This window comes from Olea europaea, chromosome 1 (assembly GCF_002742605.1).
Source record: "Olea europaea var. sylvestris chromosome 1, O_europaea_v1, whole genome shotgun sequence".
NCBI classification, from domain to species: Eukaryota; Viridiplantae; Streptophyta; class Magnoliopsida; order Lamiales; family Oleaceae; genus Olea; species Olea europaea.
Genome location: NC_036237.1, coordinates 3,962,506 through 3,980,483, shown reverse-complemented (window position 1 = coordinate 3,980,483; position 17,978 = coordinate 3,962,506). Strand labels below are relative to the sequence as shown.

The window sequence follows — 17,978 nt, the reverse complement described above, 5'->3', positions numbered from 1 at the left end:
GATAAAGATACCCAGATAGTTAAATCATACTAGGAAAGCACCATACACCTCTATAAATACAGAACCTTGAGTCATTGTTCAGGTACGTTTCTCATTTTTCTCCAGTTTATAGCTTCACGCATATAATTCCCTTTCTCACTTAAGCATCGAAGGGGCGACGGGAACATACCTTGTTGCCTTTGTTTCAGGTACCGAAAGACTACGATCGTGCTCAATCAAAATCATCAAGCCCGAAAAATCAATAGGTATGATTTTTGGTAGCATCATTGGCGCCGTCTGTAAGATGCGCTACCAAAAGTCATGGTTAACACACGATCAGGTCTTCCTCTCGCAAGCTCATCCACTCCCATCCCTCAACCTGCCGAAGATCAACCGGCTCCTCATGAAGAATCGTCACGAGTGCCCGCACCTCTACCAGCAATCATCACAACCAAAGCCTTTGAAGAGCTCCGTCAGCAGGTGGCCACGCTCACGCAACTGTTAAGTCAAAAAAATTCACATCCGTCGCCAGGGTAGGCAGAGCATGATGATTTTATGACTGATGCTCGAGCATGACCACCAAACCTCGCAATTGGTGGAGTAGGAACCTCGGGTATTCACAATATGGCCTCGGGCTCGAGATCGGTCGCCATGGATTCTAGTGAAATTGCCCGGATCATTCAAGAAGGAATTACAGTTGGCCTGCAATGGAATGCTCAGGGACCAATGGGTTTCACCCCTAACACTCCATTCACACCAGAGATATTGTCATATCCCTTGCCCGACAGATTCAAATATCCTCGCATTAAAGAGTATGATGGGACGACCGACCCCATCAACCATCTCAATGTATATACTGATGTCATGAACTTGCAAGTTGCGTCGGATCAGATGATGTGCAAAGCCTTTTCACAAACGCTGACTAATGCTGCTAGGGATTGGTTCTCGACATTGGAGCCCAACTCCACAATCTCATTCTCAAATTTGGCTAAAAATTTCTCAGCCTTCTTTGCAAGTAGTAAGCGAATAAGGAAGATCGCGGCCTCCCTCATGCAACTACGCCAAGGACCGAATGAAACCCTACGAGGTTTTATGACAAGATTTAACAATGAAAGACTTCAAATACCCGACCTTCACATTACAGCAGCAGTTTCTGCCCTCACCTATGCTATAAGGTGTGAGGCCTTCAAAATGTCATTATCAAAGACCCCACCACAGACAGTGACCGAGCTCCTTAACTGAGCTGAAAAGTACATTAATATGGAGGAAACGTTGAATCCAAGAAGAGCTGGTCATTCTCATGAAAAGGTTGAAAATAATAGGCAACATGATCCCCTCCCCCGGCATGAGCTTCCTCGGGATAAACGCAGGAATGAAGGTCCACCAGGGCCCCTCACCCAATTAGACACACCCAAGGCAAATATCTTAATGGGGATCAAAGATATGAAAGAATTAAAGTGGCCTTCAAGAATGAAGTCACCCCTTGACGCAAGAGATAGGAGCAAGTATTGTAAATTTCACCAGGATCATGAGCATACCACGGAGGATTGTCAAGCCTTGCAGCAGAAAATTGAAGCCTTTATTAAAAGAGGATTCTTAAGAAGCTACATTGGTCATGATAAACGCCCAAGGAATGACCGGGACAATCGGAAAGAGCCTGGAGCCGGAAGCAGTGCTCAACCACTGCTGGGACCATTAATATTATAATTGGAGGCATAGCATCTGGAGGAGACACAAATAGTGAGCGAAAGCAATATGCCCACCAACATGCTCATACCTCGAAGGAATCCCGTGATAAACTCGAAGACATTACCTTTGGAGCAAGGGATTTGGAAGGAGTATCGTATCCTCATGACGATGCTTTGGTCGTCTCTGCAATTGTGGCTAACTTTGAAGTAAAGAGGATTCTGGTTGATAAAACAATTCCATCGAATTGAGTATGATTGTATGTGTGATAACATCTATTATATTAACTGAATTTAATATAAGTTCAAGACACATAAGGGCTCTAACCATATTTGTTAAGTCACCTTGGACTCGAGACAATGACTGTTTGAATGTGAGTGTCGCAGATCTTAGGTTAGGATAGCAATTACAACCCAAGAAGTAATAAGTACTTGGCCATGGACTTGGAAACCCCCTATTTGCCCCTGGGGCGAGGGCTGCCTATCTCCCTCACGTTCTTTTGCTGATATTATTACCAGTATTCGATACATTCCTCCTAGAGTAGCTGTTAATATGAATAAGAGAAACTCTGTTATAGCCATTTCTGTACATTCAGTGTACTCTACGGATGGAAGTGCGGCATAAAATGGGGCTCTCTCCCAAACAGCTCAAAGTAGTAAAAACTCATCTACAGGGATTTGGTGGTGGAGTCATTATCCCTGAGGGCATCGTCGAGCTTCTGCTTACATTAGGTTCTGGTAATGCACAAGTGACGGAGATCACACCATTCCAAGTGGTTAACACCCCAAAGGCCTACAACATCATTCTTGGAAGGCCCCTACTAAACAAGATCCAGGCCATTGTATCAACGTTTCACCTGGCCATGAAGTTCCCAACAGGCCATGGCATCGGAGTAGTTTGAGGGGACCAAACAGCTACCAGACAATGCTATGTTACTAGCATCCGAGGAATGAGTATAGACGTCATGCAACTTTTAGACCACAAGCTCGAGCCCAAACCAAGGGATAGACTTGCCCCTGTTGAGGAATTGGAAGTGGTCGAGCTCGAGCACGGAAGAGCGGTAACTATTGGTCGGGATCTTAAGGCCAGCCTCCGGGAGGAAGTCATCAATTGTGTGTCCCACAACATCGATGTTTTTGTATGGAAGGTGGAGGATATGCCAAGGATAGACCCAGAAGTAGCTGTCCATAAACTCAATATAAGCCCAGGGGCCAAACCTGTTAAGCAAAGAAAGATACAGTTTGCGTCAGAAAGAAGTATGTTCATTCAGGAAGACGTTGACAAATTGGTGAGAGCGAGGTTCATAAGGAAAGTCTAATACCCTGATTGACTCGCTAATGTTGTTCTTGTAAAGAAGGTCAGTGATAAATGGGGGGTCTGCATCAACTTCATAGATCTCAATAAGGCGTGCCCTAAAGACAGCTACCTGCTACCCAGGATTAATAATCTTATGGATAGTACGTCCAGATACAAGTTGTACAGCTTCCTAGATGCATTCTCAGGATATCATCAAATCCTCATGGCCGAAGATGACTTCATTCATGGCCGATTCAGCCATATATTGCTATAGGGTGATGCCATTTGGGTTGAAAAATGCTGGGGCAATATATCAGAGGCTCATCAACAAAGTCTTCGCTGATTTGATAGGGAAGAATATTGAGGCCTACGTTGACGATATGGTGGTAAAGAGTAAGAAGGTAGAGCGGCACATATCCGACCTTAAGGAAGTGTTAGCCATCCTACGAAAATATAAGATGAAGCTCAACCCAGAGAAGTGTGTATTCAGCGTAGCTTCGAGAAAGTTTGTGGGTTTCATGATCACTCATCGAGGGATTGAGGCCAACCCCGATAAGATTCAGGGTTTGGAAGTAATGGAATCACTAAGGATCAAGAAAGAAGTTCAAAAGTTGACAGGTAGGGTAGCAGCCCTAAACAGATTTATGTCTCGAGCAGCAGACAGGTGTTTCCCCTTCTTCAAAGTCCTCAGGGATAATCATTTCTTTCAATGGAATGAGGAGCGCGAGAAGGCTTTTTAGGAGCTCAAGCAGACATTGGAATCTTCTCCTATCCTCACCAAACCCGAGCCCGGGGATACTCTGTATTTATACTTAGCCGTATCTTAGAATGCAGTAAGTGGTGTCTTGGTGAAAGAGGTTAACAGGCCCAGCAACTCATCTATTACTTAAGTAAATTCATACTTGATGTAGAAACAAGATACACTTTGGCAGAACAGCTTGCCCTTGTACTGATAGTGGCAGCACGAAAGCTTCGACAATATTTTCAGTCACATCCTATTGTAGTACTCACCAATCAGCTTCTGACACACATTCTTCAGAAACCAGAATTCTCAGGAAGATTACTGAAGTGGGCAATTGAACTCGAAGAATTTGACATAGAGTTCAAGCCCCGTCCATCTATCAAAGCTCAGGCCTTAGCTGACTTCATTGCAGAACTCACCCCAAGGCCTCAGGGGCCAGATGGTAGCTCGAGCTCTTCCACAGGTGTGTGGTGAATTTTCGTAGATGAAGCATCAAACTCCTCGGGCTCTGGTGCAAGGGTCATAATCATAAGCCCGGACACGCTCATAGACATTCAGTGTGCACTCAGGTTCAAATTTGAGGCAACCAATAATGAAGCAGAGTATGAGACCGTCATTATAGCCATGGAACTTGCCATCAATCTCAAGCTTGAAAACATCAAAATTTACAGTGATTCCCAGTTGGTGGTCGGATAAATTGAAGGGACGTTCGATAGTAAGGACGAGAAAATGAGCTTATACTGCTTGAAAGTGCATGATCTCCAGAGAAAGTTCAAGAGTTGTGAAATTGTGAAAATTACTCAGGCTGAGAATTGTAAAGCCGACGCCTTGTCAAGATTGGTGTTCATGGGGATAGATGGGCTTGACAAGACAGTCCAGTTAGAATTGTAATCGAGCCAAGCATCAATCAGACCATAGGCATCATGGATATTGATAATGAGTCATCGTGGATGGATCCAATAGTGGACTTCATAAAACATGTCAATCTTCCAGAAGATCCTCGAGCGGCAAGAAGCATCCGATCCAAAGCTCCAAGGTATTGCATGATTGAAGGAGTTTTATTTCACAGAAGCCTCACACTTCCATACCTCAGATGCCTTAAGCCTTCCGAATCATCCCAAGCACTAGAAGAAGTTCATGAAGGAATATGTGGAAACCATCAAGAAGCTCGGACATTAGCCTTCAAGCTCATAAGGTATGGATATTATTGGCCTACCATGAAGAAAGATGCCCAGGAATATGTCAAGAAGTGTGACAAGTGCCAGAGATTTGGCAATATCATCCACTCTTCCGCAGAGGACCTCACTAGCATTAGTTGCACGGCCCCATTTGAGCAGTGGGAAATTGACATCCTGGGTCCCTTTCCAATAACTAGGGAGCAATTGAAGTTGTGGCTGTGGCTATAGAGTATTTCACTAAGTGGGTGGAGGCAGAGCCTTTAGCAACAATTTCAGAGCCTAAGTTGAGAACTTTCATTTGGAGGTCCATCATATGCAAGTTTGGGATACCGAAAGTCCTCATAACTGATAATAGCAGGTAGTTTGACAATGAACAATTTAAAAACTTCTGTTCCAACCTAGGGGTCGATCACCATTTGACATTAGTTTCCCATCCTCAAAGTAATGGTCTTGCCGAAGTGACCGATCGGATTATATTGTAAGACCTCCGTACAAGGGTCGGAGATGCAAAAGGTTCCTGATCTGACGAGTTACCTTCCATACTTTGGACATATAGAATATCCCATAAAACCGCTACGGGAGAAACCCCCTTCATGTTGGCTTTCGGTATTGAGTCCACCATCGCTGTTAAAGTCAGGTTGCCTAGCCAAAAAAAGCTTAAGCCCGAAGGCGCAGGACGCACCACTGAACACCTCGACCTCTTAGAGGAAGTTCGTGATCAGGTAGCTTTAAAAATGACCTCTTACCAAGATAAAACAGCAAAGTATTTCAATAAAAAAGTAAGGATGCGGAGATTTAGAGCCGGAGATCTTGTGTTAAGAAGGGCCGAAGCAACAGGTCATGATCCGGGCAAGCTAGGACCAGTATGGGAAGGACCCTTTGAAGTCATACGACAACTTCAAGGAAGTGCATACAGTTTAAGGAATACATCAGGAAGACCACTTCCAAGACCATGGAACGCCGAGAATTTAAAAATATATTACAAGTAACTTGTTCTTCCAGTTTTCAGTAGTCAGGCCTGCGTGCCAAGTTTTATTTTTCGGTAGTCAGGCTTGCGTGCCAAGGTTCACGTTTTTAGTTGTCAGGCCTGCGTGCCAAGTCTATTTTTAAAGTATAATAAGAATTAAGCTATTCATCAAAATGTAATCTCGCTACTAAAAGCCTTGCCTCGAGCAAGCATTCTAAAAAGCCTTGCCCCGTGCAAGCAACTAAAGCCTTGCCCTGAGCAAGCACTCTAAAAACCTTACCCCGAGCAAACACTCTAAAAGCCCCCCCTCGCGCAAGCAATTGAAGTCTTGCCCCGCGCAAGCAACTAAAGCCTTGCCCCGCGCAAACAACTAAGCCTTGTCCCGAGCAAGCAACTTAAGCCTTGCCCCGAGCAAGCAATCAAAAAGCCTTGCCTCGTGCAAGCAACTAAAGCCTTGCCCCCTGCAAGCAACTAAAGCATTGCCCCGCACAAATAACTAAAGCCTTACCCCGCGCAAGCAATTCAAGCCTTGCCCCGAGCAAGCAATCAAAAAGCTTTGTCCTCGAACAAACACATAAAGATTGTTATCAGGGCAAACGATACAAGTAAAATTCCCGAGCACACAGTGCCCGATCAACGATGTGATGAATCTTATAAAAAGGCCCATCCTTGTCCTCGGGAATCACGCTATAGGTCGAGACAATTTCATTATTATTTAGTCCTCGAGATAATTTCCCTATTAAGGGATGACCCTAAGGTCAAGTTACTACCTTTGTCTGAAACTTCTATAGATTGAGTCATCAAGATTTTTAAGCTGTTTACCAGTTTATTTTAGGCGTCGAGTTATTTAATTTATCTAGGACATCGAGATATCAAGTCATCTTAAGCGTCGAGATGTTAATTCATCTTAGGCGTTGAGTTATTAATTTATCTTAGGCGTCGAGATGTTAATTCATCTAAGGCATCGAGTTATTAATTCATCTCAGGCGTCAAGCTGTTTAATTCATCTTAGGCATCGAGTTATTTAATTTATCTAGGACGTCGAGATATCAAGTCGTCTTAAGCGTCGAGATGTTAATTCATCTTAGGCGTCGAGTTATTAATTTATCTTAGGTGTCGAGATGTTAATTCATCTTAGGCGTCGAGTTATTAATTCATCTCAAGCGTGAGCTGTTTAATTCATCTTAGGCCTTGAGATATCAATTCATCTTAGGCGTTGAGTTATTTAATTTATCTAGGACGTCGAGATATCAAGTCATCTTAGGTGTCGAGATGTTTAATTCATCTTAGGCATCGAATTATGGATTCTCTTGAAGTCGAGCTAGGTCACATCACTTAATTTAGTCCTCAAACAAACTTAAAGCTCGAGCAAACATAATCGAAGTAACATAGTAAGAAGCGCAAGTTAAGCTCGGGAAGAATACATTGATTTCAAAAATAATCAATTAGTACAAGTAAAGAGCCAAGAGTATTCAAAAACAAAAAGAAAACAGAAACTAGTCTATGTCCTAGGCTCCTTCTCCCGAGGTCGGGCTTCCTTGCTCTTTCGCCACATCCTAATCGTCAATATTGACCTCCTGGTCATCAACGGTTTCCTCGGACTCTGAAAGCTCGAGGTCTTCAACAACCTCTGGGATGTTCTTCAAATCCTCGGGCTTTGCATCAGGCTTCGAGTGCAAAAATGCCTGAGCCTCTTTCAAAGCATGGAAGTACGAGCCCATGCCGTACTCTCCCTTCAGCCCATTGAACTCCTCAGATGATTTGAAGTCCTCAACTGCTATCCCCCGAGCTTCAGTCAGACGAGCTTCGAAATCCTTCTTCAAATGCTCTACATCGAGCTTTAACTCCTCGGCCTTGCCCTTGGCTATTCCAGCCTCTTCCCGGGCTTTCTGAAGGTCATTCTTGGTATCATCGCGTTCCTTCTGAAGAAGGAAGCGCTCAGCCTCCATGTCCGCTATTCTCTTCTTATGTGCTCGAGCAGTATTCTCGAGCTCAACAGTTTTTTGTGCCTCGTCTTTCCCCTTTAGAGAGAGACCTCGGGCAATGCTCAACGTCTGCAGTATTAAAAAGACGAGCTTAATGATCGAGCCATAGAAATTAAGACATATTGCAAGTAAGGTGAACGAGCTTACCTTCAGCATAAGAGATTCTAGAGCTTTCATGCCCTCGTTGAAACCGAGGTCCTTTCGATAATTGTCCACGATGCTCGACACCAGAGGACACCAATTTGGATCTCGATTTTGAAAAGAAGGCACAGGAAGGACCTCATCCTCGTGGTCAACAACCTCGGGAATACTCCTTGATCGAGGACTTGACCGAGGAGTGGCAATCGGAGTTTCGTGCTCATGAATGATCGGGGATTGTCCTCGGGCAGATGTCTCGCCAAGACCACTCCTAACAGTCTCAGGGCCTGAATCTCGAGGCCTCTTTTTCCCATTTTTCTGACCTGGGGCTCGGACTTGAGGAGCCCTCGACTTCTTGTTCACGGCCTGTCGAAGAGCTGAAGGATCGAAAGTCATCCCTGAAAAGACAAGTAATTAGCGTGAGCATAATTAACAAAGACGAATCGATGAGAAAAAGGCGAAAGTACGATCCCTACCCTCAGCACCTTTCACATCTGCAAGATCGAGAATATCATCCCCTAAAATGTCATCTATATCATAAACAAGAGGCTCGAGGTTCTCTAACATCACCCTATCCCTTTCTAAAGACTCGAAATAGGCCTGCCCTTCACAAAACCTGGCCATGTCGGGCAAAACCCACCTAGGACTAAAAGGAAAGTCAGAATCCTGAAGTATGACATAAAACCACTTTTCTTTCCACCCCTTTAATGAACTTGGCATCCTCGGTATCCTGAAACCTCCTCGAGATGAAAGATAGGCAAAACATGTATATTGAGGTAGCTGTTTCCAATCGAAGACCATTCTACAAAGGTCGATGTATGGGTCAATACCTATGTACCTACATGCTATAAAAAAGTAAGTAAGCATCCTCCATCGGTTTGGCATGAGTTGACCAGGGCTCATGTTGTGCTCGACTAGTAAGGCCACAAAGAAGGGGTGCATGGGCCATCTAAACCCACCCTTTAGCGAGTCCCTAAAAACTACAAACTCTCCATCTCGAGCAATAGTCATCCTATCCTCACCCCCTGGTGTTCTAATATCACACTCAGGCATGAGCCCATGATCCCTAGCCGTCGATATTGCTAGAAGCTCCTTAAATTTACAGGGAAGGTCGGGGTACCTAAGGGGCATCGAGATACTTTGTGCCCGATGATGTACATTAATGGGCACGGCCATGGGTATGATCGAGCGCTCCCTGTTCTCGGGGGTACTCCTTGAGGAAGAGGACGAAGACTCACTACTACTACTCGATATCCTGACCTAGGCAAAAAAGTGTCTATAGAATAACTTAAGGTCTCGAGGTCTTACCTTAAAGTCGACGCCTAAAAAACCCACCAAAGTTCTGATCCCGACGATTAGCGAGAGAAGTTTACTGAGAGTGAAAAGTGAACAAGGTATTTATAAGCAACATAAGAGGGTATCCCAAAGGTCACCACCCCGATCGTCAGATCTAGCCACGTGTCCTACATCCAGCCCACAACTCTTTTTACCGCCTTTTCTTATTTAGGGCTTACCTCAGTACACGTCAGCCCTTCTGCACACCTGTCTTCAAGAACTCCCTCGAGCTTAGGCACCCAAGCTCTTTTCGTTCTGGCTTATTTTGCACCATATCCTCGAGAAAGGCTCGAGAATAGGTGCACGGGGGCCAATGATATTGACAGTTCCTGCGTATCCCGACCACTTTTATCCTCGACCATTCACGAAGGCGTTTCTTACGATTTTTGGTCATTAGTGCTCGGGATGTATTGGGTCCTCGAGTTACATGTGCCCGACCTTGATAACTTTTAAAGATTGTAAGATGTCCTCGGGAATAATAGCTCGGGGAATCCCCTTGAGGTCCTCAACTACTATCTTCATCATACTAGGGAGAAGGTCTATCCCCTGAGAACTCTTATCTGACACAAATACTTCAAACCACATCTCCTAAGTCTGAGAGAGTCCTCTTAACAATTGGTCTTCTAATCATAGTAGGATCCAAACACTGCTTTCTCATGGGACTCTATCGGATAAGGATGCCCAAATAGTTAAATCCTACTAGGAAAGCACCATACACCTCTATAAATACAGAACCTTGAGCCATTATTCAGGTACGTTTCTCATTATTCTCCAATTTATAGCCTCACGCATATAATTCTCTTTTTGACTTAAGCATCGGAGGGGCGACGGGAACATACCTCGTTGCTTTTGTTTCAGGTACCAAAAGACTACGATCGTGCTCAATCAAAATCATCAAACCCGAAAAATCAACAGGTACGATTTTTGGTAGCATCACTATAATTTATCAACCTAGTTTTCATAAATTTCACATAAGATAAAAGCTCTTTTCCTCATTGAAAAAACCTGGTTTCCAACCTCTTGCCTTGCATGAAAATGGAAAAAAAATAAAAATAAAAATAAAAAGAGAGATTGCTTTTGTGATTCCTTGACTTATAGACAATTAGCATCAACACTTGGACATTTGTGTAAGGCGGAGCCACTTATAAATGCAGGACTTGAAGGAATAATTAAATTTCAATTTGATTTTATCATTTTTCATTGAAGTGCAAGCCACATTCCCTACCATTCCAACCTATTATTGACAGGGATTTCATTGATACTGAAGATAGCTGGCTTGCCAAGCCACCCACTTGAGAAGCTAGTTGCCAGAAAGGAAAAAAATTTGGTTAAAGAAAGCAACCCTAATGAATTTCCGAAAATTTGCAAAACTTATTTTCTTGCCTACTAGAGGAAGAAAAAAAGAACTTAACGGGATATAGCTAGCGGCATAGGAGTTGACTCGACACAGTGACTTTCGTGACGCATTGGAGTGATCCAATATTTGATTCCATCGATTTCACTATTTCTTCATTCATCTCTATCATAAATTTAAATTTTTATTTTATCTTTTTTAATTTTAAACCCTTCGATTTTGACATTAAATTGCAGTAAAAATTCCAAAACCTAACTAAATCGCTTTAGAACGATTTTTCTTACTTCAACATAGCTCTTTAAGCGATAGATCCACATGATATCAAATTGACGGTTTTAAAAAACTTTTTCAAGTTCGATTTTTTATTTGGGTTAAATTCACCAATGACCACTCAATCTTATTCTGGTTCTCATGGTCACCCCAACTTTATTTTTAGTATCCCCATAACTATCCAATTTGATTTTATTTCACCATGATCATCCAATTTCATATAAACTTTCGTCATGGTCATCCAATTTCTTTTTATCATTATCACTAATTTTAAAATGGGTAAAATGGTAACTTTGCGTTATATATAAAATAAATTTAAAAAACAAAAAGAATTTTTGAAAATAAATTTTTATTTTATTTTATTTTTTCAACTTACTTTTTTTTAAAATAACTTTTTATTTTATTTTATTTTTTAAGGAACTTTTTTCAAAATAACTTTTTATTTTATTTTATCTAAGTAACGTTGTTTTAAATCAGTGTTTTATTTTATTTTATTTTTTTAAATATAATACAAAGTTATCGTTTTACCTCTTTTAAATTTGGTAAAAAGGAGTGAAAAGAAATTGGGTGATCATGGTATAATATGCTATGTGAAATTGGGTGATCATGATGAAACGTTATATAAAATTGGGTGGCCATAGTGAGATAAAATCAAATTAGGTAGTCATGATGACACTAAATATAAAGTTGGATGGACATGGTGAAATAACAAATTGGGTGGTTATCGGTAGATTTAACTCTTTTTTATTTTGATAATTTTTGCTTTCGGCAACACGATTTTTTTTTTTCAATTTTTAAAATAATAGTGTGTTTGAATGCATTTATTTTCCATAGAAGATATTATTTTCCCACCCGAATTCCTATTTTGAAGTGTTTGATTGTTATTTTTTCCATTGAAAATACTTTTTAACTTTTAAAAAAATTCCTTATTTTCCTTATTTTTAAAGAAGATATTTTCTTTGGGAATGGTAGATTTTTGTTTTCTTCAGAACAAGAAAAATATTTCTTTTTCTAGGTGATAGCTTTCATGTCTAAGAGTGTGTTTGATTATATTTATTTTTCATCGAAAATAACAAATTTTCACTCAAATTTCTATTTTAGAGTATTTGATTGCTATTTTTTCATTGAAAATATTTTTTAACTTTTGAAAATATATTTAATATTCCTTGTTTTTAAAGAAAATATTTTCTTTAGTTTTAAAAAAATTCCTTATTTTCCTTATTTTTAAAGAAGATATTTTCTTTGGGAATGGTAGATTTTTGTTTTCTTCAGAACAAGGAAAATATTTCTTTTTCTAGGTGATAGCTTTCATGTCTAAGAGTGTGTTTGATTATATTTATTTTTCATCGAAAATAACAAATTTTCACTCAAATTCCTATTTTAGAGTATTTGATTGCTATTTTTTCATTGAAAATATTTTTTAACTTTTGAAAATATATTTAATATTCCTTGTTTTTAAAGAAAATATTTTCTTTAAGATGTTAGAGTTTTTGTTTTCCTCAAAATAAGAAAAATGTCTTCTTTTTGAGGCGATATTTTCCATACCAATTGTAAATTACTGGTATTTCTGGGTTGAGATTTTTTTTTTTTTTTAAAATATCCTCAAAATAAGAAAAATGTCTTCTTTTTGAGGCGATATTTTCCATACCAATTGTAAATTACTGGTATTTCTGGGTTGAGATTTTTTTTTTTTTTTTAAATAAAGTAAATATTGGCTTATTCATAAGCTAGGCTAGGCTTTGGGCTGGCCAAACATGCTTTATTACCACACTACGCATCACTTCTATCAGGAAGTCACCAAATCAAATCAAATCAAAACCAAAATCAACTTGAAATCACAACAAAAAGCTTCCATTTTTCCGAGCTCAGAAGACGGGGCTGAAGAGAGAAGGTGACGAAGTAGAAAAAGATGGACGACTACGCTCGAGAAATGATGGATTTAAAAACCCTAGTCACTCGTACTCTTGAGAAGAAAGGTGTTCTCGCTAAGATCCGGGTTAGTATTCCCTTTTCAATTTCGTTCTCTTCTTTGAGTTTTCATTATGAATTTTTTCCATCTTTTGCCCTGCGCATGTGCTCCGTGTAATTTGGTAGATTCATCATGACGTGGAAATAAAATTTTTCACGGATCGTGTTGTTTCGCATGCATTGCTGATATAATTATGTTTGAATTAGGGTTTTGTGTGTTTTTGTTACAGAATTAAGGTGGGGCTCTAGGTTATTGAGTTTGTATTATTTTACAATAGATGTACATTCTGCATTGTCGGCCGTACCTTGTCGTGACTCATATTCTTAATGAAGTTATTTTGATGCATTTATCTGGTATTATTATACGAATTTGGACTGATTAGAAGTTAAAGCTCGGGTCAGGCGTACAAAATTGAAATTGGAAATATTTGGATTACTACTAGGGATTGTATTTCATGAATTTTCCAGTTTGATGTCCAATTATATTTTGCCAAACTCATAAGATTTGCAAAAGAATAAAGAATTTTGAGTATGGTAAATGAGTTATTGATATTTCTAGAGGCAACGGTTATAAATTTGCTTGGCTTCCAGTACATAGTTTTTGTAATGTCTGTACTTCTTCCATTTTCCATTTCCATAAATAAATTTATTTGAAGTGTTAATCCATACTCACAAGAAACTTATAGATATGTATGATTATGCATACATATTAGTAGGCAAACAAGAGTTTTTGGTGGGTTTAAAGTAGAAGATGTATTGAGTAATTTGGTTGATACTTGACCGGTTTGGTGCTTTTACATGCTAGGCTGAATTAAGAGCGAGTGTGTTTGAGGCAATCGAACAGGAGGATAGAGTCATCGATAATGAAGAAAGTTTACCTCCTGCACTTTTGGGTAGCTGCAATGATCGTGCAAAACAACTTCACAACTCTCCTTCAGGTTTACTTTTATTCTAAGTTCTAACCATCTCGCTCTTATTTTATTTCTTACATTTGCTCATCTAGCATACTTAATTACTCCATGTCTATGCATGCTATAGAAACTAGGTCTTTGTGGCACTTAACAATAAGAAAGAAAAAGAAAATTCAATTACTCAAAGATCTCTTTACACGCCTCTATAATGTTTCTCTATACATTTGTACTATCTTTTGCAGTTGGGACTGGATAGAAAGTATGGAAATTGTTGAAATTCTATGCATTTCACCTCCCTACTTTATAGCCTAATTTATTTTGCTTAAGCTTTTTGCTTGTCATTTGATTTGCTTATTGCAGGAAGGCTGCTAACTGCACTGATATGTGAATATTTGGACTGGGCTCAGTTAAACCACACACTAAAAGTTTATCTGCCTGAGTGTAATTTGGTATTTTTTACATGCATCATTGCCAGTTTGCAATATTTCTTCAGAAACTCTTGTTTGCTTTTTGACGGATATCTTTTGTCTAACACCAATGGCTTACTTTGCAGCCAAAGGAATCCTGGAAATCTGAATTAAAGGACTTTAGCAGCAAAAATGGTTATGACCTTAATAGGAATGGAGATAGTGGTCCTTTACTTTTGGATGTTCTTGAAGGATTCTTGAAGTACGAGGTTTGACATGACTTCCTGTCTTACTTTTTGAAAGAAAAGTATATGACTTATTGTATTGTATGTTATACTTTTTTAAATTGAAGTCATCCCTCATATGCTGGTGTACTACTGTCACAATTGTGAAAAATATTGGGTGACTCCTACCATGAGAGTTGAACAACCTTGGTGAATTGATGTTCATTATCTTACTTGCAGACAATACCTTACATTGTGAGCGTGCTTCTTACTCTGTCTGATATACCATAAAGAGTTACTGAACAAATAATGCCTAACGATCACTATGATTAAAGCTTTATTTAGGAATGTATATTGATGTCAGCAGATTATCATTCTTAAAACGTAAGATTGGCTCAGCTATGTAAATATTTCTTATTTCTCAAGTTCAGATTTTCACTCATAATGGATATCTTACACGGTTGCTATAATCAATGATAAGTTTTGATGTTATGCTTCACAATACTTCAAATGTGTCCAAAAGGTTAAATGCTATGGTAATGCAATTTGGTTTAGGGTTGATGCTATATGAAGGTTGTCCACTGGATATTTACACCTATTGTGAAGTCTTGCATCTTTGAGTGATATTTCTGTTATCAAACATTCTATTTCAACCTATGTTTTGTCGAAATCAATGGAAATGATCTTTTCATTTGCAATTCTGATGTGTTTTCTTGCAGAATTTATCTCAGGGAAGGGGTAGCAATAGGAGATTAACCACCCCAGATGCTGAATCTCTATCCAACTTGGAAGCCCGAAATATCAGGAGACCTTCTTCATCATCAGTTGCTGGGGGAATACCTCCTTTGGGAAGGTTTTTGCTAATTATGGTTTTCTTTCCCTTTATTTTTTTCTCATCATTCACCACTTTTAGTAAATAAACTTCAGTTCACAATATGCTCATTGCAGGACTGTTCCTGTTTCCCAGTCATCTGGTGAGTATTAGAACCACTTTTTGCATCAACTATGTAGTATTAGTTTAATGAATAATGCTTTTTGTAGTCGCTCACTACCGCAGCCGTCTTACGTGACGTACATGTGATGGTTAGTTATTTGATGCATACGGCAATAAAAAACTATCACATTAATGTGCTAAATCACTAATCGCCACATATATGTCATGTAGGCGACTATAGCGGAGAGCAACTACAAATAACATTATTCTAGCTCAATTTGGTTTTATCTTAATTTATTGATTCTTAGATCGAAGAGCTGGATCATCCATATCTGGGTATAGAAAAGATGATCATAATTGGAGATTTGACAGCGATGAGCTTCCAGAGGATGTAGGACGTGCATCAGCGGCCTTAGAAAACCTTCAGCTGGATAGAAAAGCTCGAAATTTGACCACCTCTTGGAGGTTTGTTTTTATACCCTTGGCATAGAATATGTTCTAGAACTTTTTCCAGAAAGAGAGAACTATTACAATCAAAAGATTCTTTGGAAAATATGAACTGTTCTCACGGTTCATTAAATACTACCAGAATTGTATGGTATATCTAACAAGTCAGTACACCAAATAGTGATTGTGTTACATTTTAGGAGGATGTATATATCAGGACCTGCACTATCTTGTTAGGCAAACTTATTCGTTATATAGAAATGTCTCTAACTTGCAGATTGATTCTACCTAATTTTTTGAGGAATAATTTCAAGGTGGCACTTTTTACTTGTATTCTCCTCTTGGCCAATAATAATACTGCATACGGTGTTGCCAGCTACATATTTTTTCTGGCTCAAGGGTTGATAATAATGGACTATGCATTAATGGCAAAACCATAACACTGAAATAGACATCAGGCTGTCCTACTTCCTGTTCTGCAGCGGCTAATGCCCTGTAAAATGTTTGAACAGTATAGCCTATGTTTTGTCTTGGGGAGACATGATAGACTTGCTTATATATCAAAATGCAATCTTTGGAAAATAACCTAAGTGTCCTCAACTCAGATTTTATTGAATTTTAAAATATTATAAATTTTAATGAATTTTGTTAATTTGAATAGATTTCCATGTAATCGTTAAGAGTCTCATTGAGAATGGTGGAAATTTCAAGAGAGTTTGTTATGTGAATTTATAAGCTTGAAATTCATCCAAATCTTTTGAAATATCTGTATAAATGAAATCTTTATAAGAACCCTGAGTTATTTAGAATACCTAGATTTTAATGGATTTTATCAATTGGGGAATTCTGAATTTTCAAAGACTTTTAGAATCCATTAAAATCTCCTCACGCCCCTGTAAAAATGGGGAAATGCACACAATTGAAAAACTTCTGTGCTCAAGTGGTGCAATTTAAGCAAATTGCCAAGAAAGAGAAACAATTGAGAGACTTGATTATCCCAGGTTGAGGCCTCTTCCAAAACTTCTTGAAGTGTTTAGACATAAGTGCATTGGCATCAATTCGAAGTTCAGGAACTATGCGTGGACTGAGCTTAACCTAGTTTACCAAATTTGGTTTCAGGCATGCAGGGGATGTAATGTCGAAGGATGATAGCAGGATAGACCAGATGTAGCCAAATGGTCTCTTGACTTAATTCATGTTTGGTTTTCTTCGCCCGACAGTATGTTATGTTACGTAATGGGCAAAGAATATGTAATACTGAAAAATATACTTCTTTTACCGTGTGTTAGTGATTCTATGAGCTCGGTTTGTTACTCTGATTCGTGCTCTTCTCATACCAATTGTATTATTTAGCCCCTGTTTGGCCCCCATTACGGAGAAAATTTAATGTATAGAATAGTGTTTTTTGAAAAATGAGTGGTTGAAAAAGAAAGAAAAATTTTCGATTTACGTGTAATATTATTTTATGGAAGATTGTGTGGTTGAAAATAGGAGAGAGAAAAATAGAATGTAATTTAATGTAATGTAATTTTTCTCAAACAAGGGCTTAGTCTAGGTTGTATTTCCTGTAGAATGAAAGCCCAAAGATTTGGACATTGTAGCGAGTGTCTGTAAACGGCCAATGTCAAGCTGTGCTTACAAAATCCCTGAAATTATTATCAGCAGATTCCAATAGGGATGGACAAAGCTCCCAAACCGAAACGATCGAATCCAAATTGAACCGAATTTAGCGGTTCTTTGTAAGTTAAATACTCGATTAAGTATCTGAATCGAGAACCGACGGATTTGGTTTGGTTTTAGATCAAGAATCGAAGAATCAAATAAGAATCTAATTTACCTAATTTTCTCAATTAATTTATTTTAAATAAGTCAAATTATTTTATTTATATTTTAACTAAATTTGCTAATTAGTTAATTTAGCTCAAGCCTAAAACTATGATTTTTCTATTTCTAATTTTGAGTTCAAAGTCTACTTAATCAAATTTACCTAAATTTTATCCAAATTTATTACTCTACCATAGTGCCCTTTTTACCATTATGGAGAAATCAAATTTAAGTTCAACGTTTCTCTTAATTATTGTGAGTTCGTTACCTTTATTTTTTTCGTAATTTTAACAATCAAATCTATGAAGAACTCAGTAAAAAAACATAAAATAT

General features: G+C 38.9%; 2 protein-coding genes across 2 annotated transcripts; both read left to right on the top strand.

Annotated features, from left to right (window-relative positions):
• Nucleotides 1-1,239: 1,239 nt before the first annotated feature.
• Nucleotides 1,240-2,566, top strand: LOC111403267. Its single transcript, XM_023031702.1, has 3 exons — nt 1,240-1,651; nt 1,699-1,889; nt 2,261-2,566. The coding sequence occupies exons 1-3, from the start codon at nt 1,240-1,242 to the stop codon at nt 2,564-2,566; spliced, it is 909 nt and encodes a 302-aa protein (XP_022887470.1).
• Nucleotides 2,567-12,676: 10,110 nt separating this feature from the next.
• LOC111377558 (protein TONNEAU 1a-like) lies at nt 12,677-17,157 on the top strand. The gene is made up of 8 exons (XM_023000717.1): nt 12,677-12,926; nt 13,704-13,836; nt 14,170-14,258; nt 14,363-14,485; nt 15,160-15,293; nt 15,389-15,414; nt 15,683-15,839; nt 16,941-17,157. Exons 1-8 carry the CDS (start codon nt 12,840-12,842, stop codon nt 16,990-16,992), a joined length of 801 nt encoding a protein of 266 aa, XP_022856485.1. The 5' UTR covers nt 12,677-12,839; the 3' UTR covers nt 16,993-17,157.
• The last annotated feature ends 821 nt before the right edge of the window (nt 17,158-17,978 follow it).

What these genes read in the sequence shown, in the direction of transcription:
- LOC111403267 (XM_023031702.1), top strand. Translation starts at nt 1,240, where the DNA reads ATGGAGGAAACGTTGAATCCAAGAAGAGCTGGTCATTCTCATGAAAAG. An exon ending in AGAGCCTGGAGCCGGAAGCA is followed by an intron (nt 1,652 to 1,698) that starts GTGCTCAACCAC and finishes TTGGAGGCATAG; the next exon opens with CATCTGGAGGAGACACAAAT. An exon ending in TTGAAGTAAAGAGGATTCTG is followed by an intron (nt 1,890 to 2,260) that starts GTTGATAAAACA and finishes CTGTACATTCAG; the next exon opens with TGTACTCTACGGATGGAAGT.
- LOC111377558 (XM_023000717.1), top strand. Translation starts at nt 12,840, where the DNA reads ATGGACGACTACGCTCGAGAAATGATGGATTTAAAAACCCTAGTCACT. An exon ending in ATCTGCCTGAGTGTAATTTG is followed by an intron (nt 14,259 to 14,362) that starts GTATTTTTTACA and finishes CTTACTTTGCAG; the next exon opens with CCAAAGGAATCCTGGAAATC. An exon ending in AAGGATTCTTGAAGTACGAG is followed by an intron (nt 14,486 to 15,159) that starts GTTTGACATGAC and finishes GTTTTCTTGCAG; the next exon opens with AATTTATCTCAGGGAAGGGG.